This window comes from Callorhinus ursinus, unplaced genomic scaffold, assembly GCF_003265705.2.
Source record: "Callorhinus ursinus isolate GAN/ISIS: 27379988/994484 unplaced genomic scaffold, GSC_fseal_2.0 scaffold16, whole genome shotgun sequence".
NCBI classification, from domain to species: domain Eukaryota; kingdom Metazoa; phylum Chordata; class Mammalia; order Carnivora; family Otariidae; genus Callorhinus; species Callorhinus ursinus.
Genome location: NW_027397078.1, coordinates 28,172,976 through 28,200,411, shown reverse-complemented (window position 1 = coordinate 28,200,411; position 27,436 = coordinate 28,172,976). Strand labels below are relative to the sequence as shown.

Sequence of the window (27,436 nt, the reverse complement as noted above, 5' to 3'; positions counted from 1 at the left end):
AAGGAAGGAAGGAAGGAAGGAAGGAAGGAAGGAAGGAAGGAAGGAAGGAAGGGAATAAAAAATATCAGAGCATATCTCATATAGCAAAGTTAAATGTTTTCTTGTGAAATGAGTATTTCAATCATAACTAAGGATGGGTATGCACATCAGACTGCAAAGTATAATATATTTCTCACTGGGATATATGATCACAAAAATTTGAAAAGGGGCAGGAGGAAATAGTAAGTGGACTTAATTTCCAGCCTGGCCAGTACCTATTCCCTCCTGGAGCTCCAGGTGGTGAGGAATAAACCATCCTTGCTGGATCGCAGCCCTGACCCATCCCCTGCCCGTTTTACCCCTTGGCCTTTGACTCTGTCCAGTGGTCCTGCTTTGCACCTTCTAGGTCTTCCCCTAGTGGCAGCACCTTTGGGCCAGTATGACAGCTTGGGCTCCCTCTCTCCTCCGGGCCCCTCAACTTCCTGGCACCCATCTTTGAATCTCCTGCCATCTCACTACCCTGGCCCACCGCGGTCACCCCGGTCTCTCTCTCTTCTGTGAAAGCCTTAGTCAGGGATGGGAGAAACAGAATAGTACTTTGTCCTTCTTTTGTCCTTCCGGTTCCAGACTGTATCTCCTTCAGTTTCTCCACATCGCTTTTGAAAATGTGAACCAATTACTTATACACCTATGTTCATAGCAGCACCATTCACAATAGCCAAAAGGTGGAAACAACCCAAGTGTCCATCAACTGAGGAATGGATAAGCAAAATGTAGTATATCCATACAATGGAATATTATTCAGCCTTAAAAGGGAATAAAGTTCTGGCACATACTACATCACAGATGAACCTTGAGGACAGTATGTTAAGAAGCCAGTCACAAAAAAACAAATATTATATGATTCCGCTTATATGGGATACCTAAAATAGGCAAAATCATAGGCACAGAAAGTAGAATAGAGGCTACTGGGGGCTGGAGGAGGGGACAGTGGAGAGTACCTGCTCAATGGGTACAGAGTTTCCGTTTGGGATGATGAAAACGTTCTGGAAATACGTAGTGGTGATGTTGCTCAACATCATGAATGTACCTGATTTGCCACCGAACTATATACTTGAAGTGGCTAAAATGGTAAATTTGATGTTTATTTTTTTTTTTGCCACCATTAAAAAAATGCATAACCTCAGTCCAATCATGAGAAAACCTAGTCTGAGGGACGTTCAACAAAATACTGATCAATACTCTTCAAAAGTGTCAAGGTCATGAAGGTCAAGGAAAGATTAAGCAAATGTCACAGAATGCAGAGTACTGAGAAGAAATGACAACTAAATACAATGTAGGATCCTGGATAGGATCCTAAGAACAAAAAAAGGACATTAGTTGGGGCACCTGGGGCTCAGTTGTTAAGCATCTGCCTTCGGCTCAGGTCATGATCCCAGGGTCCTGGGATCGAGCCCCGCGTCGGGCTCCCTGCTCCGAGGGAAGCCTGCTTCTCCCTCTCCCACTCCCCCTGCTTGTGTTCCCTCTCTCGCTGTGTCTCTCTGTGTCAAATAAATAAAATGTTTAAAAAAAAAAAAGGACATTAGTGGGAAAACTTAAGAAATTAAACATGATCTTTAGTACATAGTATTACACCAATGTTGATTTCCTGGTTCTGATAACAGTACTGTGATTATGTAAGATGTGAACATTAGGGGAAGCTGGTGAGGGATATATGGAAACTACACTATTTTTTGCATCTTTTCTTTAAGTCTAAAGAAAAAATTAAAAGTTCAAAAATTTTTTAAAAATCAACCCACCCTTAAAAAATAGTGTAATATATGCCAATGTACATTCGTTAATCCTTACCCTGAAGGTGGTCAGTTCACATGTGAAGTACCCAAATCAGAAACGAATGCTCCAGGGATACTGGGTCAGCCTTTGAAAGACCAATGACAGTCCATCTGCAGCAGAGTTAGTCAATCGGCATAATGGAAATGAGCAATGGCTCTCTGCTCTCTGGATTGGGTGAAAATATCATGCTGGCAGCTCGGCCCTAGCAAGAACCACACAGAAGAATCTAGGAATACCAGCATCCATAGCTTTCAGAAAAGGGGCCCTGGACTCTATCAGGATCCTTGGTCATCCATTAAAGAAGGGCCCTGTCCCCTCCCTGGGGGCTAACCGAATCCTGCCACTGGAACACCATAACATCTGCATTGACTGTCTTCCACTTGGCCAGAGAGCTTGAACTCTGCAGAGCATGAGGGACAGGCAGGGCTCCCTCCAAGCCTACTTGCTAACAAGCGTTGAGTGAGTGGCCAAAATTGGTCGGAGACTTGCTTTCCCAGCAACATACCTCCTGGTCGTGGGACTGTGGGAAAGGACGCACAGGCTCCCATCAGCTGTTTTCCAAAAGAATGTGACAATTCTTCAAAGGACAAACCAGTTTAGGTCAGTTCACAACAGACAATGTCTTGGGATTCCTGAGAACACGTTTATGGCCCAGAGAGCACGTGCCAGCTCAGGCCGACAACCCCCCCCCCACCTCCCGGAGTGGAGCCCTCCAGGGACGAGGTCTCCACCTGGGCTGCTGCTGTCTCCAGAGAGGGCCGTTTGGGCGGTGACAAACCTCCCCTGGGACACCAAGTGTCCATACTGAGCTCCTCGGGCTTACGGGGGCTGGAGCATACTAAAAGTCCAAAACCTGACCAAACTAATTTATTTAGCCCAAGGTCTTCAAGTTGACTCAACAGTGGAATCAATCACAAAGCACACAAGAAAGCCCATGCTTTTATTTTCTTTAGGGCCAGATGTAATCAAGCCCATCTTCTATTTTCTTCCTCCCAAGGGGCAGACTCATCTGTCATTTCCTGTCCTCATCCCCCTGCTTCCTCATTCCCCTCTTGCTGGTCACAGCCCAGCTGTTTCCAGCCATCCCAACTCCTGGCTCTGCTTCAATGCGACCCAAGACCCCAGCAGCCTGGGAGAGGGTGGCCCTCAGTGAGAGTCTCCGCTAGGATCATCAAAAACCCAGGACAGTCTACAGTGCACCAAGGCCATCTGGCAAACTTTATGGCCCGCTGAGGTGAGCGAAACCTCCTTTGCAACTTCCTCAAACTCTGCAGAGATGGAAGCTGTCTTCCACACAGGCTGCCACCAAATCGACTGCCCCTTTGGCCCTACCTGACATGGAGATCGAGAAGAACAACATCCCCACCTGAAGCTAATATAACACTGTATGTTAATTTTACTGGAATTTTAAAAAAAGAAAACAGCATCCCTGGCGTGGCAGGCAGAACAGATACCTCCCAATCCCTGGAGCTGTGACTACCTGGCAGAGGGACACTAAAGTTGCAGATGGAATTAAGCTGGCTAATCAGCTGACCTTAAAATCGGGAGATTACCCTGAATTATCCTGGTGGACCTGATGTAATCCTAAGGGTTCTTCCAAGTCTAAGTTGGGGGCAAAGAGAAGGTCAGAGTGATGTGATGTGACATGAGGAGAGGACCCCCTGCTGCAGGCTTTGAAGATGGAGGAAAGGGGCCGTGAGCCAAGGGATGTGAACAGTCTCTAGATGCTGGAAAAGACAAGGGAATATCATTTTCCCTAGAGTTTCCAGAAAGGAACACAGCCCTGTCAACACGAGTTTAGCCCAGTGAGACTCACATCAGACCTCTGATCTAAAGAACAGCAAGACAATAAATTCATGTTGTTTTAAGCCACTAACTCTGTGGTCATTTGTCATGGCAGCAAAAGGAAACCAGTACACCTGACTATCAAATACCGGAGTAGCTTGTTTCGGGCCTAATAAATGAGTGAGTCCCGAGTAAAACTATCTTCCAAAGTCCACAACACTTGCCTCCCCTGAAGGCCTGGCTCCATGCCACTGGTTGCCACTGGCGTCCATTCCCGTAGGCCTTACCTCCAAAGAAACCAGTGCCTGGGGACAGAAAACGCACGACACGTGGTTTTGTGTCACAGGGCTATTCTAAATAGAACACTTTGCCTGTGCCATTTTTATGAGGTATTTGCTTGACACAGATCTTTAAAAAGAAAACCCACTCAGAGTTATTTCTGTAACTGAAGGTGGGCAAGAATGGGGATAGTAAAATGAGATTATTACTTATGAAATGAGCAATGGAAGTTAAGCCTATTCTTACCTACCATTTAATGCATCACTCTGCAACTAAGTATGGTGAGGCCAATTTCCATTTTGGGGCACCCCAACCCCACAGTACATGGGTCTGAGTCTCAGTGTTGTTCTTCAAAGGCCTCGAAGCTAGTAGATGCCAGTCTGTTCTGGTTATTTATTTCGCCAGTGCCAGAAACTCAAAGAGAGCCAGAACTCACTCTTTTTCAACATACTTTCTGTGTGGGGGGCGGGGAGCACGGTAAATGTGCACAGACACAGAATCCTCCTGAACAGAGGGTGGGGGTGAAGAAGAGCCACATGGCACTCAGCACTCCATATTTCAAGAGATTTGGATTCTCTTTCCAACGAGCTGGGAGTCAGGGTTCCAACCCTAACAGTGTCTAACTGACAAAGGTCATGCTCAGCGATTCCTATTACCTGGGCTTGACAGTGGTTAGGGCTAATAAAGGCTGGCCTAAAAATAAAAAAAAGCCATGATTTCCAATGCCAGAACAGTGGGCCATTTAAGCTCTATTTTTAGCAAGTCTCGCTTACCTGGTGAAGCAGCATCTGGCTCCTATAATTCTCCAAAGCATAAAAGCATTAAAAGATCGGAGTGGCTGTGACAAATGGGCTAGTCCCCAAGTGAGCATTTCCACATTGACAAAAGTAGACAGCCAACAGTCCGACTGGCCCACCTGGCTTCCAAAGGGACCTGCCATCATGCTGCCAGCTCTCAGCCATTAGCAACAGTTAAAATATTAAGCCAAATGACAGAGGAGTTTCTGCTACCAATTTATGATATTGGAGACTCCGTGTCTTTGACAAGAGGGCATTTCCTAAGCAATGACTCTCTGGGGACGAAGAAAAAAATCCTGAGGCAGAACACCAGGGACTAGCTCGGGCTAAAGAGAAAAGACAGCAAGAGGAAAAGAGAAGAAAAAGGTCGCGTTGCAGGGCACTCGGGGTGGGGGGGCCAGCGACACTTCCCTAAAATGCAGGATGAGAAGCCTGCCGAAATGAGCACCCTGACTCCCTTATCTCGATCTCCTCTGCACAGCCCAGAGCACAGGCATGCGCTTCAGGACGTCCCGGGAGGAAGTGTGGCAAGCCCACACGCCGGCCACCGCTAAGAAAGATAAAGCGGATTTCTTCTGTGGCGGACTCACGGCAAAGGAAACTTTGGAAGGGACAGTAAAACAAGACGGCCCGCTAGCTGCCCTCACAACATGGGGCGCCCTTGTCTGAGCCCATCATTGCTCTTTCCTCGACGAGTTCGGCGCTGACGAGATGCCTGGTAAAGGCTCAGCAAGGGCCACGGAAGACGTCCGTGTTGTAGAGCAGAAGCAGTCCCCACACAACTACCGTCGCGCCGCCACATTTCTCCTACAGACCATGCCACGGAGACTTTTGACTTGTCTCTTCGGTTCTTTCAAGACAGAAATACATCCAAACACGGGAACACACGTTACGCCGCGAAAGGGCCAACAGCAGGGAAGACTGTGAGCAGCGTGGACCTCCTCAGCTGCTCCTGCCCATTCGCGGTGTGTGCAGGAGCCGTGAATAAGCAATACCATTGAATACTGACTTCCGGCCCAGTTTGGGGAAACGAGACTCTGGCTTTAGAGTCATACATCATATGCTGTTTTCACTCATTCAACAAATATTTTTCTTTTGCTGCTCATTCTGGCTCAGACACTGTGCCAGATATGGGGAGACCAGTGAGGAGGAGACGACCATGGTCTTTGCCTCAGCGCCAAAGGATCGACAGTCCACGGAGCATGATTCGTGGGGTCCTTGCAGTACCTGGTGGGGCTTCCTGAGCCAGCATGTGCCCAGTGCCCTCTCCTCAAGCAGTGACCCTTCTCCCGTGCACCCGGACGTATCCGCATCCGAGTTAGGGGTGGGGAGGGAGGAAAAGGAAGAGGGAATGGTGTCTGGCTACAACAAATCGGGTTTCCATGCATTTTCCAGCAAACCAAGTGAAGCAAAGATAAATAAGACATCTCATGATCCCCCCTCAAAAACCAGTAAATCATCCTCAATTGGTGGTTTCTTCTCATTCATAACTATCAAGCCAGGAAAGTGAAATTATGACAGTAGCATGCAGGAATTATTTTATTTTATTTTTTTATTCATTTATTTTTTAAAGATTTTATTTATTTATTTATTTGAGAGAGAGAGAATGAGAGATAGAGAGCACAAGAGGGAAGAGGGTCAGGGGGAGAAGCAGACTCCCCGCTGAGCAGGGAGCCCGATGTGGGACTCGATCCCGGGACTCCAGGATCATGACCTGAGCCGAAGGCAGTCGCTTAACCAACTGAGCCACCCAGGCACCCGCAGGAATTATTTTAGCCAAACATGCTATTCTCTTCCACCTCCTATGCAAGAACTTATCAGCTCCAGGCTGTGAGCCAGGATTTCCCAGGACAGGGCCTAGGACAGTATGGAGGAAGGGACAAGGCAAAGACTTAGCAGAGCTCAGGGAGAGCAGGGAAGCAATGGGAAGGCGCCCAGGATAGTGCTGTTGGAGCCAGAGAAAAAGACTAATGAGTATCACGGACTCCTAAGTCATCACCACAACAAGGTTTCCCTACCTTATATCTAAAAATTAGTGCACACATAAACTTGACACACGACTGACTTAGCCCCCCATTATCAGAAGGAAGCAAAGACTCATCAAAGAAGCTCTCCAAGTTGGGGGGAGATGGGGAGGACCCGAGCTAGCACAGAAATCAGATGAGACCCCACTCCTCCCCGCTGCTGCTCCGCTCCCCTGACCCCAGCCTCCTCGGGTTGATTCAGAACTCTCCCATCATGTTATGCCTTTAAATATCTTTTCTTACCACTGAAGGTCCAACACCTGGATGCTCCTGACAGGACAATCTATTTTAAAACAGCAGCTCCCAAGGTACCTCCAGCATAGAGCCAGCACACACATGTCAGCACCAAGGTCAATGATGACACCGGTCTAAAGAAAGTGCATCGGACACTGGTGGTGTTCTGGTGCTCAAATCACAGCTCAGGTGAGCGGGAAGAGCCTGGGATATTGGAAACTATTGGCATTTCTCACTCGTGGGCCAGGCAGACACATGGTGGGACCAAGGTTAGCAGATGAAAAACAACATACCAATCCCGCTGGTTGTGACAGGAACATTCAAAGGAGAGTGACCCGGAGTCAATAATTAAATAGCAGGTCCACCTGGAGGTTCACATAATCCTTGTGACCTGCAAATTTTCAGCAACACTCTCTGAAAGAATGATTCAGCCCCAACCAAAGAGAGCACAGTCTGGTTGTAATTTCAGGAGACAATTCAAACTGTTGAGGTGGGATGTTTGAAAGCCAACTCAATGGTCTAGTGGGGTAGGCAGGGCACCCGAAAAGTCAAGACAGTCCAGGAACAACAGTATAAGCCTGATTATCTCTAGCAACTGATTGCCAATCACAGCTCATGTCTGGGAGGCAACAGAGAGTGGTGGGGAGCACAGCAAACTGAATTCACATGCTCACCCATCTGGACAGAGCTCCTACGACTGCAGCCGAGCAGGAATGCCAGCCCAAGGATACCAGAAGACTTGGTGTTGAAGAGCAGCCAGGGATCTCAAATGTTATGGAAACATCAACTGGATTCCCAGACATCAGCAATTTGAGATTTATAAAACACTGTGGGCCACTATGAGATCCTGATGTGGCTCTCACAGTTCCTAACAACCTTAAGATTATTTCCTACACTGGATTTCCAAAACACCATCCACAGCAAAGACCCTTTCCACAACCTTACTACCCATAGGCCCAGTGTTCCCAGCACTCACGCTCAGTCCACACAACTCAGTTCAGCACCATTTTAAGATGTTCCGAATTCTTTGGAGGCATTTGCTTTTATGTTATTTCTACATTCTGGCAGAAGAAAAAATGTGTAACTTCAGATGATTCTGAGTTATTTTCTAAAACTTCTGTATATCTATCAACATTGAGGTAAGTATTTGCAGTCTTCCACCAAAGAGACAGAGTCAGGGACTGACAGATACCACCAGAGTTCTCCCTTTCACCCCCCTCTCCCGTGCCGTCTTAGTCAGTGTGTGCTGCTGTAACAAGAATACCAGAGACCGGGTGACTTCACCAAATGTTTATTCGTCACAGTTCTGGAGGCTGGAAGCCCAAGATCACAGTTCCGCTGAGAACCCTCTTCATGGTAGCCTCATACAGGGGTTGCGGGAGTGGTAGAGAGAAAGGTGGGGGGAGAGGAAGAGGGAGAGAGGGGGCAGGAAGAGAGGGAGAGAGAAAGAGAGCGAGAAAGCTCTCTGCTATCTCTTCTGATAAGGCCACTAACCCCATCATGAGGGTTCCACCCTCATGACCTAATTACCTCCAAAAAGTCCAACCTCCAAATACCATCTCATTGGGGATTAGGGTCCTAACTTTGTGGGGACACATTCAGTCCACAGTACATGCCAAAAAAAAAAAAAACTGTGTGTCTGTCTGTCTCCACCCCCTCTCTCTCTTTCACACACACACACACACACACACACACACGCGCGCACACACGCACACACACGCACAGAAAACAGATGAACACAAAAGCTGGGGGGCCCAAAGCTATAAGGATAGGGGCCTATGATCAGTGCACCCATCATGTGCACAGAATGTATGAGGGGGGTCTTCACACGTGAGAGGGCTCTGGCACAATGTACTAGTGTGGCCTTTTTGGTTGTTTGTTAGTAACTCACTTGAGGCCCTACTCTATGCCAAGCCTCCTCCTACATACCACGTATTTAATCATAGTGACACCAGCTGCCCCGTGGGCCCCCCTGAGGAAACTACAAGTGGGCCAGCAGTTGGAAGTGGCCTTCACAAAAGGAATGCAGCAAACAGAAGACAGACGGAGGACATTGTCACTCATAAGAGAGAAAAAGTAGACCTCAAAAATACGGTTTGCTTTTGTGATTATTTAGACATGTGAACCCTGGAAATCACAAAGTAAGAGAAAACAAAGTCCCATCTTCAACAAGTTCACCAGCTCTGACAAATTTAATACTCTCAAAATACACCCAGTCATGAGACTGGCAAAAATGCAGTCAGGTGATGCAATAGAGACTGATGATTACCTCCCAGTGTCCCCTTCCTCCTTTTATAAATAGAACCCTTCCCTCCTTCCAGGGTAGACAGAATAATGGCATCCCCAAATATGTCCATATGCTAATTCCCAGGACCTGTGCATAGGTTATAACCAGGCAGAACGAGCTTTGCAGGTGTGATTAACTCGAGGCTCTTGAGATGGGGAGAATATTCTGGATTATCTGGGTGGGCCCAGCGTCATCTCAAGGGCCTGAAAACAGAGAAGAGGGAAGCAGATGAGCCAGAGAAGATGTGAAAACAGAGGCAGGGGTAGGAGTGACGTGAAGAAGGGACTGTTAGCCAAGGAGTACGGCCGCCTCTAGAAGCTGCAAAAGGCAAAGGACAGGTCCTTCCCTGGAGCCTCCAGAAGGAACGCAGCCCTGCCAACCCATTCTGGACTTCTGGCCTCCCAAACTGCAAGACAATAACTCTGTATTGTTTTAAGCCATTGAGTTTGTGGTAATCTGTTACAGCAGGAATAGGAAACTAATACTCCCAGCCCCAGGTTGTGTGGGGCACCTGGCTGCCCAGGGCAAACTACATCCCCCAGACCCACCTGCAGCTGGGGCTGAGACTTTAGCTAAATCTGTACCAATGCGCTGTGTGAGGGAATGACATGAGCAGCTTCCAAGTCACATGCTCTAAAGAGAGGAGCTGCTCAACCCCCACCTCCCTCTCCCCACGTGGGCTAGAAGGCAGACCAGTACCCACAAGGCCCTTCTACCACCCTACCACGCCGACAAAGGCAAGGCCCTAGCAATGGTGGAGGGGGCAACGGGCGAGGAGGCACCTGACCCCATGACCCTGCAGAGCAGAGCCGAAAACAGACAGCGATGCCATCTTCGGGGTCTCTGTGACGGCCATTTAGCCTATCCCCTAATATATCTGGGGTACCAAATGTTGGTGGGCACAGGAGCAGCAGAAATGTTTACGCTCTGAGATTATACACTTTGAAAACCAATTTGGCATTCTCTTCTCAAGCTCACATACTCTCTCCTTCAATAAATACGCTCTCTTCTTTATTCATTGGTTTGATTGTTCCCCCATTCCCTGGGAGAATATGCTGGTACAACCACTTTGGAAATCCAGCAACTTGAAAGCCAGCAAAATCACTCCTTGCTATACACCTTTAAAAAACCATATTTTACACATGGCACCTAGAGACATCTACTAAAACGGTGATAGGAAGTCCCTTCACGGTAGCAAAAAACTGGAAGCAATGCAAAAGTCCACCAGCAAGAGAAAGGATAAATACACAATGGCACACCAGACAGGAAAAATAAACAAACTACAAAACGAGAGACAACAAGCAAAACACAAGTCTCTGTGCAGTATGGTGTCAGGTTTAAAAAATTAAAACCAAGCAAAACCAGACAATATGTTTTTAGGAGATATATGTGGAAATGATAAAACTGTTAAAGAAGGGAATGATGATTTTTAAATACACAAACAATGAATCATGGAACACTACATCAAAAACTAATGATGTAGGGGCGCCTGCGTGGCTCAGTCATTGAGCATCTGCCTTCGGCTCAGGTCATGATCCCAGGGTCCTGGGATCGAGCCCCGCATCGGGCTCCCTGCTCAGGGGGAAGCCTGCTTCTCCCTCTCCCGCTCCCCCTGCTTGTGTTCCCTCTCTCACTGTGTCTCTCTGTGTCAAATAAAAAAAAAAAAAAAAACCTAATGATGTAATGTATTGTGATTACATAACATAATAAAATAAAATTTTAAAAAAAGACCCATGATGGGGGCGCCTGGGTGGCTCAGTCATTAAGCGTCTGCCTTCGGCTCAGGTCATGATCCTGGGGTCCTGGGATCGAGCCCCACATCGGGCTCCCTGCTCCGCGGGAAGCCTGCTTCTCCCTCTCCCACTCCCCCTGCTTGTGTTCCCTCTCTCACTGTGTGTGTCTCTCTCCGTCAAATAAATAAAATCTTAAAAAAAAAAAAAAAAAGACCCATGATGGTCGTCTCCTCCTGAGAAGGCAGGGAGAGGGGACTGAGCCAGAGCACACATCAGGGGATGGGGTCGTGAGTGTATATTTTATAATGACATTTGACACCATCCACACAGCCTATATAGTCTGTGTGTATCAAATATCATATCAGCTTTCAGAACTGTTTTGAAGGCATTGCTTCAAGTGAAATGGCCTGTATGAAGGATGAGTTCTCACCGTGGTTTGAAGAGAAAAAAGAGATGGGAGAAACAAGTGAACTCAAAAGATTGTGCCACGTCAAGCAATGTGCGCTCTGTCACATGGCCAGCTAAGACTCCGTCTCTGGAACACACCATCATGGCTCCTATCAGTGTTGATTTGAGCTTTATTGGGTTAATTTATCCTTAATTTGCAAATCTATGTCAGGTTTATACTTACAAATGAGCTAAAAGCAAAAGGAGCTCTTATCTAGTTAAGTGCCTGGATTTTAAAGTAGTAGTATTATTAAAAAGTTTAAGGCAATCAAGAAAGTCTGGGGATGCCTGGGGGGTTCAGTCCGTTAACAGGGTCCACGCTCAGCAGGGAGTCTGCTTGAGATTCTCTCTCTCCCTCTCTTTTTCTTTCTCTCTCTCTCAAATAAATAAATAAATAAATAAATCTTTTTTAAAAAGGAAGGAAAATCTGGCATGCACTACAACACGGATGAACCCTGAAGACATACACCAAGTGAAATAAGTCAGTCACAAAAGGACCAATACGGTATGATTCCATGTACATGAGGTACATGCAGTGGTCACAAATCATGGAGACAGAAAGTAGAATAGTGGTCGCCAGGGGCTGGAGGCAGGGGAAACGGGGAGTTAATGCCTAAGGGGCATGGAGTTTCAGGTGGGGAAGATTAAAAAGTTCTGGAGAAGGACAGTGGTGATAGTTGGACAAAAATATGAATGTGGGGCACGTGGGTGGCTCAGTCGGTGAAGCGTCTGCCTTTGGCTCCAGTCATGATCCTGGGGTCCTGGGATCGAGCCCCGCATCAGGCTGCCCCTTCTCCCTCTGCCCCTCCCCTTGCTCATGTTCTCTCTCCCTCTCTCTCAAATAAATAAAATCTTTAAAGAAAATAAAATAAAGAAAGAATAAAAAAATAAAAAACAATGTGAATGCACTTAATGCCACTGAACTATACACTTAAAATGGTAAAAATGGTAAACTTTATCTTATGCATATTGGACCACAAAAAATAAATAAAAGCTAATAACACTTTCAAATGTTTAAGGCAAAAGAGGGATTCTTGCAAACCATTTTCCTTGTGAGGGGACCTTCCACATTACTCGTTTGAGAAACCCTGCTCTATCTGGTTTCTCTCTAGACCTCCAGTGGGAAGGGAGTTTCGGAGACTGACTAAACATTATCGAATCTCAGAAAGTTGTCTTCTAACTTGACGTGTGTTCCTCAAATTAAGACCTTTCTTTCTTTCTGGATAAACACAATTTCTTCAAACAAACACCCTTTGGTTTGACAGCTTATTTCACTGTGTGGTTCCTGAAATAATCACATCACAGTCTCCCTCCCAGTTAGGGAAACGAAAGTTAACTAAAATGTGTCATTGAGTGGAACCCTAAATATCTCTGAGTTCCTCTGGTTATCAAATCTTACACTTAACAGGCACTCAATAAACACTTGTAGAATTTAACTGAATTCCAATATATGGCAGTACTGGGTCGAATGTCTTGTTTGTTCTACCAGTACGAGCTGGTTATATTCACAATTTGAAAATGTAAGAAAGGGAGAAAGTATGTGGCAGAGGTGAGCTACCAATGCTCTCTAACACTATCACAAGGTTTAGAACTTTTATAGAAACTTGCCCCTAAGAGGGCATCATACATATTCAACTAATTTTTTACCAGGTACATGAGCTGACACTTGGCATAGGCTATTGGCTGAGGAATAAATACTTCACACGATGCTATCCATTAACGAAACTGATGCGCCATGAAGGCAAGGCCTTGAGATGGTTCTTCTGGCCTGGTTCTTGAGATTCTGACCAGCCCTACCCATTGCCCTTTGAAGCTAAAAGCATTATATTTTGAGGGGAGTGTATGATGATGACACAAAGCTAAGCTCAGAAACCACAGGAGAGTTATTACAGCCATGACCTTTTCTCTGTCGGCACGGGACTTGGACCCACATCCCAGAGAAATATAAAGTCACAATGAGGTCCCAGGGCCTCCAGGACACATTTTTCCCTATGACTTTAGAAAACAAAGTTCCTTTCAGTGCCAGTCAGGGCATGAAGTGAAAAGAGGAAGGGAAAGGGAAAAGAAAGAGAAGGAACCAAACCCCCAAGGGTTTCACCTTTCACTGTGTATACCCTAACCTCACACCTGAGCGCTAAACCAAGATTAATCACCCAAAATGGCACAGTGAAGAGGGTACAGTGTTGTGGACTACGAAAGCCTCGCTAGCAATCTCCTTCAGAGGTGTCTCTCTTCCCCCCTCCCGTCTCTGTCCCTGTCTCTGTCTCTCTCAACCCCGTCTCTGTACCTGCCCGACCGTCTCTCGCTCACACACATACACGCACACACAGGTGAAGCGCACAGAGTACAGAAAGGGTGATAAGCCATATGAGCAGTTTCTTGAACTAAACCTGAGATCAGCACAGGGACGGCAAGTACCCCATGAATCCCCGCGGCCTCGGGTCCTCTTCATTAGCATCATCACCCTTGGCCATTCTAGTCATTTAGGGGGCTATGGAAACAAAGAATGGATATAAAATGTAATATAAAATATAAAACCCTGCCTACGACCCGAATTCCTTAAAGGGTAAAAAGGAAAATGATGTCGATCACATCCCCATTTATAATATCAAGATTATGGAAACACGCTCACTGCTCAAATGATAGGGAAATAGTTACATAAATTGAGGTTCATGAACTGAGATATTCAGCAACTAAAAACGCTGTCTTTGAAGATGACTATGAAGGTAAAAAGACACCAGGCCCCACACCCACAAGTAGGCAGTAAAAAGACTGAAAAGACCAAAGGAAAATGAGAGTGCTTGCATCGGGGTACAGTCTGGGCTGCCAAATTCTCCTGCTTCCTATTTTCTAAACCTTGCAATACAGTCACTATATATTTATAACCAAAAAAATTTAAGGTTCGAGAATCTTGGAGCTAGAAGAAGAAACAGCCTAGAATGCACTAGAGCTCCTGTGCAGGTCCTGTAAGGTGAGTCCCTCCCGGGCGGCGAGCCGGTGCCCTCCCTCCCACCGCTGGCTCGCCCCAGCCCCAGCACCCCCACACCCCCAGCCCGGGGCAGCAGCAGAGGCTCCTCCCACAGGCCCCACACAGGGACCACTTTGCCAAGGTTTCTCCTCCCCCAGGGGGACCACACCTCCTGCTGTGGCCGTTGTGACCTTAGACTGCACCGAATAAAGGAATAAAGGACAGTTTCACCTAGTCTCAGGGCCTCAGTACTTTTACTGAGCAAAGGAGGTGGTGATGGTGACGTGGTGACCGGTGGAAAATCTGGGGAGGCCCGGCAATACCGGCGGGAGAGGGCTCTAAGGAAGCAATGGGAGGGAGGCGTGTGAGAAGGGGATTTTCGGGAGTGGAAGGGTGTTGGGGGGCGGAGAGGGAGAGAGAAAGAGAGAGAGCTCAGAGAGCTGGCTGAGGGGCAGGGAGAGGAAGACGAGGAGAAGGGGGAGGAGATGGGAGGTAGAGGGGCGGGGGAAAGAGAGGGAATCGGAAGAGGGGTTAGTAAGAGGGGTGTGGAAAAGGGGGGTATGGAGGAGGGTGAGTGTGGGTGAGAAGGGGGACAGACAGGGAGAGGAGAGGAGAGGAGAGGAAGAGAGAGGGTGGGGCAGTTGAGGAGGTGGGAGAGAGACAGAATGAAGGAAAGACAGAAAGAAAGAAAGGCAGAGGAGAAAGGGACAAAAAGAAGAGGCCCTGGGGAAGGGGAGGAGAGAAAGGGAGGGAGGGAGGGTCAGCAGAGGGTGGGTGGATGGGGTATGGGTGGACAGCGAGGGGAAAGACAGGGTACAAGGGAAGAGAAAACTGGGGAAAGAGTAGCGGTAGGGAGAAGGGGGGAGGGGACAGAGGGTGCTGGGGGAAGGATGGGAGAGGGGGCAGGGACAGAGTGGGGGGGAGGGGGGAGAAGAGAGAGGGTGCTGGAGGAGGGGGCAGGGAGAGAGGTGAGGATAAAGGAAAAAGTGGGGGGAGAGAAGGTGGGGAGAAGGTAGGAAAAGGGATGACTTGGAGGGCAATGAGGAGGAGGGACACATAGCCGGGGAAGCGTGAGGGACAAAGCCAGGAGGGGAGGAGAGAGAGGGAGTGGGGGGATCGAGGGGTGAGAGATAGGGTGAGGGGACCAAGAAAGGGTGGGGGAGAGAGAGTGGAGAGCAGACAAGGCGAGAGGTTGGAGAGAAGCAGCAGGCCAGACATTAGGGTGGCAGTCCCCTGCCCCCTTTTCCCTTCGCCTCTCCGACTGGGCGGTTCACTCGCTAGGCAGGGGCTGTTTTTCACAATGTCTTCATCTCTTCCTCCATTTAAAAACCCACAGGTTCCCTAAAAGAGCCAGATAATGTCACAACTGTACCCCACCCCCACAGTGTGCTATCATCGACCCATCCAAATGCCCCCAAAGTCACATGTACACGTTTTTACGTGCTGCCAATGCAAAAGGGGAAACTACGGTGAGTTAACAAGACTGGGGTCTCAAAGGATAAAAATAACCCCTTTACTCACTCGGAAGCACAACTGTGCCCGGCGTGGCCAGGAGCCCTTCCTCAAGGGAGCCTTATGAAAGGGCCTCCAGAGATGGACGGAACATCCTCAAAGACTCTAACACCACCTCACACCAGTCACCCCTCTGTCAAGAGAAAGCCAGGAAAAATGGGCACAGGACGCTCTCAGGTATGCTGGCTTAGGGCTTCCACGCACCCTCACTTATAGTGCCTGCCCCAAGGGTGACCCCAGGTCCCCCGTCTCACCGGCACTGCTCCCGGGGCAGGCTGCCCCAGTGCCTAGCACACACCTGGCACCGAGGAGACCCTCCTTAAACATTTACACGGAACCAGAACCGGGCGCGCCCTGCCCCTCGCAGAAGTGGGCCCACAGCAGCCACCTGTGTATCTTCAGGGGGCGATGTTGACTCCAGGGGCCTCAGTCTTGCTAATGGGAATTTGGGACTGGGATGATGAATCAAATCCCTCCTAACAAGTGGCTGGAACTGTGGCATGCGCCCCATGAAGGAGTTGCACAAAGAGAAAAACTGGGACGGGGCAGGGAGGGGAGATGGCCAGATGGCATGGGGGGCAGCTGGCCTATCCCTGGTTCTGGGGTTTGTTGGGGCCCTTGGGTTGCATGCAAGGCCCCTGTGGTCCTGTACTAAGCCCCCCTTTTCAGATTAACAGGCTCTGCTTAGCTTCCTCACTTGAAGTCCTTACTGCGCGCACGTGCACACACACCCACTATGAAGCAGGAGACAGTCCTAACCCAGTTAAGGAACATGGTCTCCATCAGTTAAGATCCAGGACAAAGTTTCTACCAGTTACGAAACCCAGATCAGTTGAGACTCAGGGATACACAGCAGAATCTCCTAGAGAACTCTTCCAAAATATGCCTGTCGGTCCATCAAAATCAGATGAGGAGGACCCAGGCATAGCGTTCTGATGCACATTCCCCAGGGGAGGAACCCACCAGCTACGGAGAAGTTCTATCTGCTCATTCGGGCGCCTGGGTGGCTCAGTCAGTTAAGGGTCAGACTCTTGGTTTTGGCTCAGGTCGTGGTCTTGGGGTTCCGAGACTGAGCCCCACATCGGGCTCGGGGCTCAGCACAGCATGGAGTCTGCCGGAGATTCTCTTCCTCTCCGTTTCCCTCCCTCTCTGCCCTTCCCCCACACACTCTCTAAATAAATAAATAAATAAATAAATCTTTAAAAAAAGAAGTTCCATCAGCAATTAATCATAATGTAAAAAGGAGGGAGAAATAATGGAAATGACTGTCTGCTGTTATGGGCATGAAGTCTGCCTGGAAGAATTTGGGAGAAAGAAAACGGGGGGGGGGGGGGGGGGGGGGGGGGGGGCAGGGAACCACCAGAGAACTGGAGGACTGGGACTGGGAAGGAGACCTGTCACTGTAAGCACTTTTCACCTTTTGAATTTTGAAACATGTGGATGTATGATCTCTTCCAGAAACTAACTTTTAAAAATGGTTTTAAAATTTCCCCAGCAAGCAGCTGTAGTCTCAAGGCCCAACAAACAGATGAGCACTGTGAACTGCTTCCCTTTGCAAATTTGTCCTCAACTGGTGAGCCCCCTACTCCTATTCTTTCCCCAGGCCCCCCAAAGCTAATTACTTTCTTTTCATTTCTTTTCTGACATTCAAAGGTAGCAATTAAGCTAAAACATCACTATCAATTTCCCAACACTCCTCTGCCAACCTGCTTAGGTGTCAGCAATGAGCTAATTGACAGACTGTATTTGGGTTGACACCTCTGTTGTCCATCTAATATTTTATGGAGAACAAAAGGGCAGTGAGAAATCACTGGTTAAGTGATGAAAAGCTATCCCATTTTGTTCATTGTGAAGAGGGGTTTTGGTTTTTGGTTTTTGAATGACCAAAATAGGAGGAAGGAAGGCAATGCCCATTTATGACGCCATTCATGTCAAATGAATTTTACCCAGAAGCTAGCATGTAAAATGTTCAAGCAGAGGGTAGTATCCAGAACAGTCTGGTGAAGAAAATGAATATCCATGAAGAAGCTGGCTAAGAGGAGAGGAGAGCAAAGCCAGGAAGGCCTTTTCCAGTTCTTATCCAAAACAACATCCAAGCACCTCCTTCCAGCTCTAGGCACAAAAATGAGAACTAGTTGGAATAATTAGGGAGGACACTAAGCTAATTAAAGACTTTTCACACAGGGAGTGGGTGTGTGATGGATAAAACTAGTGCAGCCCCAGAGGACCAGACCTAGAACAGGGCCCCAAGTCTTCCAAGTCTAGAACAGTCCAGAGAAATCCAGCAAAAACACAAGGGCTGGTGTTTGCATACTGACTGATAAGAAGTTGAAATTTAAGGAGATGGTCATTTAAACTACCTATATGTGCTGTACTTGGGTGCTTAAGGACTTAAATTTGTTAGGCAAAACGAGTGACTAATGACCAATTCAATATTTATAGTATTTAATCCAAGACACTGAGGAAGAAACAGCAGTATGAATTGAATAGCACTTCATCTTGCCACTCTGTCCTCCACCTGGGGGCAGACCAGCCTCCTGGGGGAGGGGGGGCAACTTCCTTGGCCACTGGAAGGAAATCAGCTTAAGGCCTTTACCGAGCTTTTCTTGCCCAGTGAATACAGATCAGTGAGGACACATATCAGTGAGGATTTTTTTGTTATTAGTGTTTTCTTCTTCCTGAGGCTAAGTATAGGCACAGTTTATCACTGCAGTAAGGTCCATGAGCTACATTTTGCTTTGTTGAAGTGTCCCCTAATGAAAACTACAGACTTGCCTGTAAGATATTCACCCATAAAATAACAATCAAGTTGAAAACCAAGTGCTCCTAGTCACTCAGGATGCCAGTGTACCCTTGCCAGCGAAAGGAATTCGGGCAAAGAAAGGTACAACTGCGTCAACCCTCTATGCGCAGATTCGAGAGATCAGTTTGGCATTACAGTGCTTTCTCCCACGACTGAAATATCCTAATGAACCCCAGTAATTGCCAAGGAAGTTACCCAAGCAACTAATTCACAAATGCTTCAGGATGGAGAAGGAAATTCACAATTCTCCCCCAGGCGGAGAGGGTTATAACCAAGGGAGGGGGCTAGAGGGACCCCAGCAAAGATGAAGTGCCTCCCAAAGGAAACACTGACCAAAAACATTTAAAAACAACAAAGCCATACTTTCCCTTTGTCTGTATTCCTTTAGAATCTTAACTGGGATCCTTGGGCTTCCACCAAGTGTTCTCCAAAACGCTTGGGTGGCCAGGAAGCCCCACGGGACATGGATTCTAATGCTTCAAGTTAGATGCTTGCCAGGGAGGGGTGATGAAAAAGTTTTTGAAACAGACAGCGGCGCCGGCTGCACAACACGGTGAATGTACTTAATGCCTCTCAACTGTGGGCGTAACAATGGTTAAAACGGAAAATTTTGTTATATCTATTTTACCACGATTTTAAAAATTAGTAATGTAATATACCAAAAAACCATTGAACTGCACACTTGAGATGAGTGAATGGTAAGATACGTGAATTACATCTCAATAAACCTGGGTTGGTTTTTTTTTAATTTACCAGGGAAACAGCCTGTAGAAAGAGCCTCACTGGGGGAAGCAGGAGCCTGACATTTACTGAGCGCCTACCTGTATGCGTGGCTAGTTTTTTCCTATTTAAAGGAAGTGGGTTCCTGCAGCTAGGAAAGTGACCACGTCACTTTGCCTATCAGAGTCTCAGTGTCATCATCTGATGCTGTGGGCTGCCCTGACTGCCAAGGCCCTTTCCAGAGCTTCAGTTGCAGGGACCGATGTGTGAGTGGCAGAAGGACCCACCATCTGCCACTCGGCACATAAGCACATCCCACTAGGAAGGCAGAACATCAGGGGAGCCAAACGCGGGAGAAATAAGTTTACAACTTGGCGACCAGGTATTGACAGAAAAGGCACATGAGCTGTGTTAAGACACTTTCTACTCAAAGAACGACACGGTGAAAGAATGATAAAGAGCCCTGCTTTGCAGTGACCTTGGTTTATTCATAAAACAAAGGCTGTGGCTACAGAGGAGACCTTGTGTCCAGAGCAGCTGCTGATGAAGAAAGGAAATGGTGCTTCAACCATCTGTGTAACACTCAGGGCAGGCCTCCCCAACTTTGGGGGGCGGACGACTGCTGGGGGGCTGTCCTGTACACTGTAGGATACGTGGCAGTGGCCCTGGCCCCCGGCCCCCGGCCCCCAGATGCCAATAGACTGTCCTCCCCCCACCAGCTATGACAACCAAGTGTCTCCAGACATTGCCAAATGTCCCCCTGTGGGGCAAAATCGCCCTCGGTTGAGAACCACTGCCAGGGCAAATTTTCTATCTTGACCCTGCAGTTCTTTGTCGAAGCCATGTCACATGTGGTGTCAGCCTTCTCGCCCACTGCAGTGCAGGCCGCCGTGAACTGTCAGCAAACACGCCGCGCCCAGGGGACCTCACAGAATTGCACACACACTCCTGGCAGCCAATAGCCTCTGAGAATTTCAAGTAGTAACCATACTTGGGTGAAAGGGTTACTCATTCATTCATTCATTCAGTGACATATGGCACTTAGTGTATGCCAGGCAATGAGCCAGGGCAATGGTGTTGGGGACACCCTGTCAGAGATGAACAGACTTCATACAAGATGACGTGTTCTATAGCAACCTTTGGAGCAGGACTCAAAAGATGAACAAGGGGTGCGGCAGGCTGTGTAACAGCCCCCCCCAAAGATGTCCACATCTGAATCCCCAGAACCTGTGAATATGTTACCTTCAGTGGCAAACAGGACTTGGCAGGTTGATTAAGTTAAGGGGCTTGAGATGGGGAGGATAGCCTGAATTATCCAGGCAGGCCCAATACAACACAACGGTCTTTAGAAAGGGAAGGCAGGAGGTTCAGAGTAAGAGAGCGGGTGTGAGGACAGAAGGAGAGGTTAGAGTGATGTGGCCACAAGCCAAGGAATGTGGGCTAGAATCTCTAGCCAGAAGCTAGAGAAGGCAAGGAAATGGATTCTCCCCTACAGCCTCCAGAAGGAACGCAGCCCTGCTGACACCTTAATGTCAATCCAGTAAGGCCCATTTTGGACCTCTTACCTCCAGAAGTGTAAGATCACACATTTATGCTGCTTCAAGCCACTGGGTTTGTAGTATTTTGGCACCGCAGCAAGAGGAAACTCACACAGAGAGACCAGAAGGCAGAGAAGAGAGAGGAATCCCTTCCCCGTGAAGGAAACTATGTGGGCAAAAGCCTCAGAGGCCTGAACAAGCTCGGAACAAACCAAGGCCGGGGTGGCTGCCGAGCTTCCCGAAGGCTTGGCTAAGGTGCTCAGGTTCTAAAGCATCCGCAGATGGGTGGTGACATGGGGTTGATTCCAGAAACATTTGGGGCTTGACTGCACCCTGGAAAGAGCTGAGAAAGGGGAGAGGGAATGGAGAGGCAAGGCAAACAGCAGAACAGCTATGGAAGTGACGGGAAAGGTGGTGATCCCCCTCAGGGTACAGACACTGCGGACAAGAAACGCTGAGCTCAGTGGGGCGCATGCTCTGTTGACAGTGTCGAAGACACACCTGGGTGAAGTTAGCTCGAAGGTTAGGGGTAACAATTAACTCAACCAATTTTAATTTGGGGCTTCCCACGTGCCAGCACAGGGACATGATGACCAAAAAGATGCATTTCCTGCCCTCCGCAAGCACGGGAGAGAAGCAGAAGGGTCAGTAGCAGAGTGACATGCTATGGTGAAAGAGACCTGAGCGGCCATTGCTGGCTTGGAAGACGGAAGTGGGCCATGAGCCAAGGAATGCAGAGGACTCTGGAAACTGGAAAAAGCAAGGAAAGGGATTCTCCCCTAGAGCCTCCAGAAGGAATGCAGCCCTGCCCACATCTTGATCTTAGCCCAGGGAGACCTGTGTTGGACGTCTGATCTCCAGCACTTTAGAGATAATAAACATATGGCATTTCAGGGTGCCAAGTTTTTGGTAATTTATTACAGCGGCAATCAGAAGCTAATGCAGGTACCAGGTACAAAACACCAAGAACAAATACCAAAAAACCTACCATGCTAACAATGTATGTGAATGTCCCTTCTAAAGACGATGGAGGGAAAAGAAGGACAACGGCAAAGACCTACGTGATACTCTGGTACAAGTCCAAGTAATGCTGAGATGGGCCTGCTTGTGTCACTAATGCCCAGGTGCTGGACGGCCGGCATGGATGAGATTCATGGAAGAATCAACACTGTACCATTCCAGTGACTCCATAAGACGTCTGTCCTGAACTAGGAGCACATTCTTCTCCTTCTCTAAGGCCATGTGTCACTTATAACAACAGCTTATATTTGACCCGAGTGCCCATGTACTCTTCAGGGACCCACCTACTCTGAACCTCAGCTTTCTCACCCGCCAGGCAAGGGGGTTCTACACTCGACTTTGTGCATCAGAACCACCTGGAGGGCTCCTTAAAACACAAATTGCTAGGCTCCACGCCTTCCCCCTTCCTCATTCAGTAGGTAGAATTGAGGCCAGGGAATGTGTGTCTCTAACAAGATCCCAGGGAGGCTGATGCTGCTGGCTGAGGGACCACACTCTGAGAACCACTGTATTCGACTCTCCTCTCACACTGAAGAGATTCAAGTATTTTCCTGCCCCGCATCTTTCCCATGAACAGCCACCTTGACTTCTTGGTTCTCAGCAGCTTGCGCTGTCTCTCTTGCCCCGCGCCGGCATTTCAGTTGTCTATTGTGCTTCATGTTGCAGAGCTGGCAGACTAGAGCTGGCCCATATTAATGAAGGAGCCACAAAATATACCTAGAAAGCCACTGTCCTCCCCCACCTCCTAGTCGCTGCCCCCCCTTTATCACTTAGTTAGCTCAGAAAAGCAGCCCCTGCCATCCAGGAGCGGGCCAGGCAGTCTCCTCCAGTGAACAAACAATTCCCCAGGACACCAGCATCAGACAAGGCCACTCTGTGGCCAGCATGGGACAAGACAAAAACAAGACCACTCTGTAATCCTGGCTGAACACGGAGAACAAGTGAACCTTGTCCAAATTACAAACGGCCCCACACATCCCCGCATCCCGGCTAATAGGAGGGACTGCTGCTTCGTTACCAATCACAGCCTCTGGTCTTTCCTGCTTCTAGGTAAGACTGACGAGGACCGCCCCCCCCCCCATCTTGGAATTACCTCGCTTCCGGCCAGCATCCAATCCAGAGCAACACCCAGCTTCCTTAAACGCTCCCCTAAAGCCCCTGCCACAGGCACAGTCCTCCGCATGGTCCTGTCCCACACGGCTCCCTGTGGTCCGTCTCTGTCACGAGAGGAGAACCGCCTGTTCCACGCCAGGTGTGGTCCTGGAGGTGGGAGGGCAGTGATGACTCCTACCAATTTTCAGATTTCAGATTTCAGTTCAAACACAATCTCCTCAAAGACATTGTCCTCACCCCTCTGTAGCTTAAATCACATTGCCCCTCTCTAATCTCCTTTCGTGAGACCTAGCAGGGCTTCGAATCACCTCTTGTCTTGAGTACTGCATTCGGGCCTTCTTCTCCCACCAGCTGCAAAAGCCACGCTGGCAAGCCCGTGCACAATGCCTGGCACAAAGTAGGAGATCAATAAATACTGCATGGAGAGTTGGATGAATGGAGGAATACTGACCACTGTATGCAATCTACTTTAAAACAATTTCAAATACAAGAACTGATGAGAGAATGTCAGGAATGCAACAAGAACCAAAGGTCTGTGCAACCAGGGAGGAAGCGAGGTTTTGCCTGTGCTGTGATGGGTACAAGGGGACAAAGTAAAGGTCATGAGTGATAAAGGTAGAGTCCTTCCATTTCTAACTTTAGACTGTTTGTGGAGACCAACACATTACATTCATTCTAGCTTTAGTTTAGCATAAAGCAATCTCCCACCAAAAAATACATTGCTAAAAACAGTCCAAACTTTCTTGTTACCCTGGAATTTTCTAAACAAATTAAATCATTTGCTGGGCTTGCAAATCCTCCACTATTCACAAATTTGGATCGTTAATATTTGTGCGATTGTAATGACAAGAGGCTTTCCCTCTATCTGGCACTGCAGGCAACTGCCTGCAAGCTCTGAGGGCACATTCTGAGTGGGCTTTTGCAAGAGGCCATTTTGCAACTAACTGGCTTCATTTCAGAGTTAGGGATTTAATGCTCTTCAGTTAGTTTTCAGATTAAAGACTATATAATTTCACTGCGTTAGCCATCAACAGAAAAATCATTACCAGGCCAGGTAAGAATGCAAGTGTATCAAACTGATACACTGGAGAAATCTTTTGAAAACCAAGGAGACTTGGGGGATTGGGGAAGGGGGCTGTGCCTGTGTGTGTACACACACCCGCTTCAGAAACAGCACTATTGGGTGGCTCCATCAGAAGACGTACAGAATCAGTTGTTAAATACCTGTACGTCACCACAAATACACTGCTGAAGATGCTTTAGAAAATAACAGGTGTGGGGGGTGCCTGGCTGGATCAGTCGGTGGGGCATGAGACTCTTGATCTCAGGGATGTGACTTTAAGCCCCACCTTGGGTGTAAAGATTACTTAAAAATAAAATCTTTAAAAAAAACAAACAATTCTTTGGGGCGCCTGGGTGGCTCAGTCGGTTAAGTGTCTGACTCTTGATTTTGGCTCATGTCATGATCTCAGATGGTGGGATCAAACCTGCTTAAGATTCTCTCTCCCCCACTCCCTTTGCCCCTCCCCCTCCCTCTCTAAAAAAAAAGAAAAAGAAAATAGCAGGTGATCTTTAGCCATAAACTACTACAGACATCTTAAGTCCCACTATAAACATTTTAATGAATTAAATGACAGCATTCATTTTAATCAATTGCCTCTAAGTATTAATACCTGAAATAAATGAAAATCAGTTTCTGCACCCTCTCTGTCTTGTAATGGTTACAGTAAAAAAATATTAAGCTTGAAAGGACTATAAAATGCAGAAGCAGTCTCTAATTTTCTTAGGAGGCTCTGGATAATGAAAACAGTTCAGGCTTGAATAATAAACAGGTCTGTTTCTTCTTAAACTGGACTCCTCTTCCCTCTGAGATACAGAAGACCACAGAAGACATTTGTATCTAACTTCTTTTTTTGTGCAACCCTCTCAGGACCCACAAAAAAAAAAAAAAAAAGAAAAGGTGATCAAAATATCATTTTTGGTTACCTCAGGAAAAACCAACCTGTTACTAAAGTGATCATTAATGTTTAAAGTATATATTTCTGTTAATAAACTAAATCATCTTACTAGGTGCCAAAGCAAAACAAGAGTGTTGAGCAAAGTGTTTTGTCTTCCACCAGGTAGGAGGGTTTCATACCCATTCATTCATTCATTCATTCATTCAATAAATATTTATTTAGGGCCTGCTCCACACCAGGCACCAAAGAAAACAGTGCTGAGCAAAATGGTACCAACACAGTTCTGTCCTTACGGTTATAGAGCTTACAGTAGGGGAGATAAATGTTAAACTCAAATAAATATGTAATACCGCTATTTTTTTAAAGGTGCAATAGGAGAAAGGGTAACAGAGAAACTAATTTAGACTGCAGATAGTGCAGGGACCAGAGAAGGGCACTGAGAAAAAAGTGACACTGAAGCCGAGAGGCCATCAAATTGCCACCACTTTAGAAAAGGAAAACCATTTTGGCAAATGACCACAAATGGGATTTTAACTGCCTGTCAACAGCTGATTGGGTTAAACCTCCTCTTTCCCAGTGCATCCGTCTTCAGGAGCATCCTATGACTGTTTGCCTATCATTGTTGGACTCACCTACTCAAATCCTATTACCTGAACACAGAAAGGTCTCATTTTATTATGATTTATTATGATCTACAGCCTTCCTCTGCCTGGCCTAGAAACACCCAAAAATAATCTGCCAAAGGCATGAAAGACAGAGACTAGCTTCCAGCAAGAACATTAACTGGGTGGGCCACACGATTACTAGCCCAGGCAATCACAAGTCCTTTGCCCAATGAAGTGCCACATCCTCTGGGCAAGGTGGCTCCAATATGCCAGAGTCTATACCAGATGGGACCCAGGAGACCGAACGGTTGGTTTCCTACTTGTCAATCGAGGACTGGATCACCGGCTCCAGTTCCCCCAGCCTTCAGACTTAGAGGATGTAGGAAGTGGCCTTTGAGCATCACGGAGCGGAGAGCTCGTCCGACTGAGAGAAGGCAGGCAGGTAGAGAGGGGGTCAGGGCCGGAGGAAGAGGGGCTCCAAGAGAGACGCGTCTGGCGCTCAGGACCCGAGGATGGCACGCCAGGCCGGGTACTGGGGCGTTTCCCGCACCGCCCCCCCCCCACGTCGGCCCCCAGCAAAGGCAACCCGGCCCCTGGCCGCCCCGAGACCCCGAGATTCTGGCTTCCCCCACCGCGGGGCCAGGAAGACAGACACCGCGAACCCCGCGCTGGGCCGGAGCCCACCAGCTCCCAATACCCACGTCCTCAGCGCAGAGGAGGGCGCGCTGGGGCGAGAAAATGGCCAAGACAAAACTCTCCCCGCCCACCCGAAGAGCCAACCACACCCCCTGCATCCCTCAGCCTCAGCCGCCCCGGGCCGGCCCGCGATCCTCCGCCCAGGCCCCCACGGGGTTCCCGTCGGGGCCGCGCGGGCTCAGCAGGGACGCGAGTGGGAGTGAATGGGGGTGCGCGAGGCAGGCAGGGTGCCCACCGCTATGTCACCCGCCAGGGCCCTGTCCCCGGAGCGTCCTCCCGACTCCGCGGTCCCGGGACAGGCGCGCCGCCCGCAGACTGAGGTGGACACCCGGGCGCTGGGGCGCAGGCAGTCCCCTACTCACCCATTGGCGTCGAGCCAGGCCGGGCCGCCGAGGCAGCGTGGAAGTTGGCGGAGGCGGGCGTCGGGCGCCGGGATCCGGGCGCCGGGATCGGGGCGCAGGGGTCGGGACGCGGCGGCGGCTGGGCCGGCTTTCTCCTCAGTAGCGGCGGCCGCGGCCGCTCAGCGCCGCCCGCTGCTGCCTCCGCTGCTGCTGCCGCTGCTGCCCCGTGGTGATTCCTGCTGCTGCTGCTGCTGCTGCATCGCGGCCCGCTGCGCCCGGCTGAGCCGGGTTTCCTGCTCCCCGCGAGTGGAAATTGCGAAAAAAAAAAAAAAGAAGAAGAAGAAGCACCGCCCAGCCCAGCGCCCGGCAGCCGCGGCCGCGCAGCCCGCTCTCCCCCCTCGCCGCCGCCGCCGCCGCCGCCGCCGCGATGCTCCTGCGGCTTAGCCTGCCGGGGACGCGCGGCCGCCGAGGCGGGGGCGGGGCCAGCGAGGGGCGGGGCCGGAGAGGGGCGGGGCCGGCGCCCGGAGAGTCCCTGCGGCTACAGCGCTCGGGCGCCCCCCTTCACCTCCTGCTGGGGAGGGACCCAGCTCTGCGAGGCCGCCCCACACCCGCGGCGGCTCGGCTCACGCCCCGGGAAATGCCGCGAGACTCCTCGAGACCGGAGCGGGGGTCGTGGGGGAGGGGGCGTCCGAGTGGAGGGGCACGTGGGAAAGGAGGTGGAAGCGGCAGACCCACTGAGTGCGACGAGAGATGGAGGGCGGGCT

General features: G+C 48.9%; 1 protein-coding gene across 11 annotated transcripts in view; it reads right to left on the bottom strand.

Moving 5' to 3' along the window:
- SH3KBP1 (SH3 domain containing kinase binding protein 1) overlaps positions 1 to 27,053 on the bottom strand; it is a 324,202-nt gene extending 297,149 nt beyond the window's left edge. For 2 of the 11 annotated variants that reach the window (XM_073902011.1, XM_073902008.1), the window contains exon 1: positions 26,694 to 27,050. In XM_073902011.1, coding sequence (XP_073758112.1) covers positions 26,694 to 26,697 — 4 coding nt within the window. In that variant the 5' untranslated portion in view covers positions 26,698 to 27,050. Of the gene's footprint in view, positions 1 to 26,693 lie in introns of all 11 variants that reach the window. The other 9 variants (XM_073902009.1, XM_073902010.1, XM_073902004.1 and 6 more) reach the window with 9 other exon arrangements.
- Between the last annotated feature and the right edge of the window lie 383 nt (positions 27,054 to 27,436).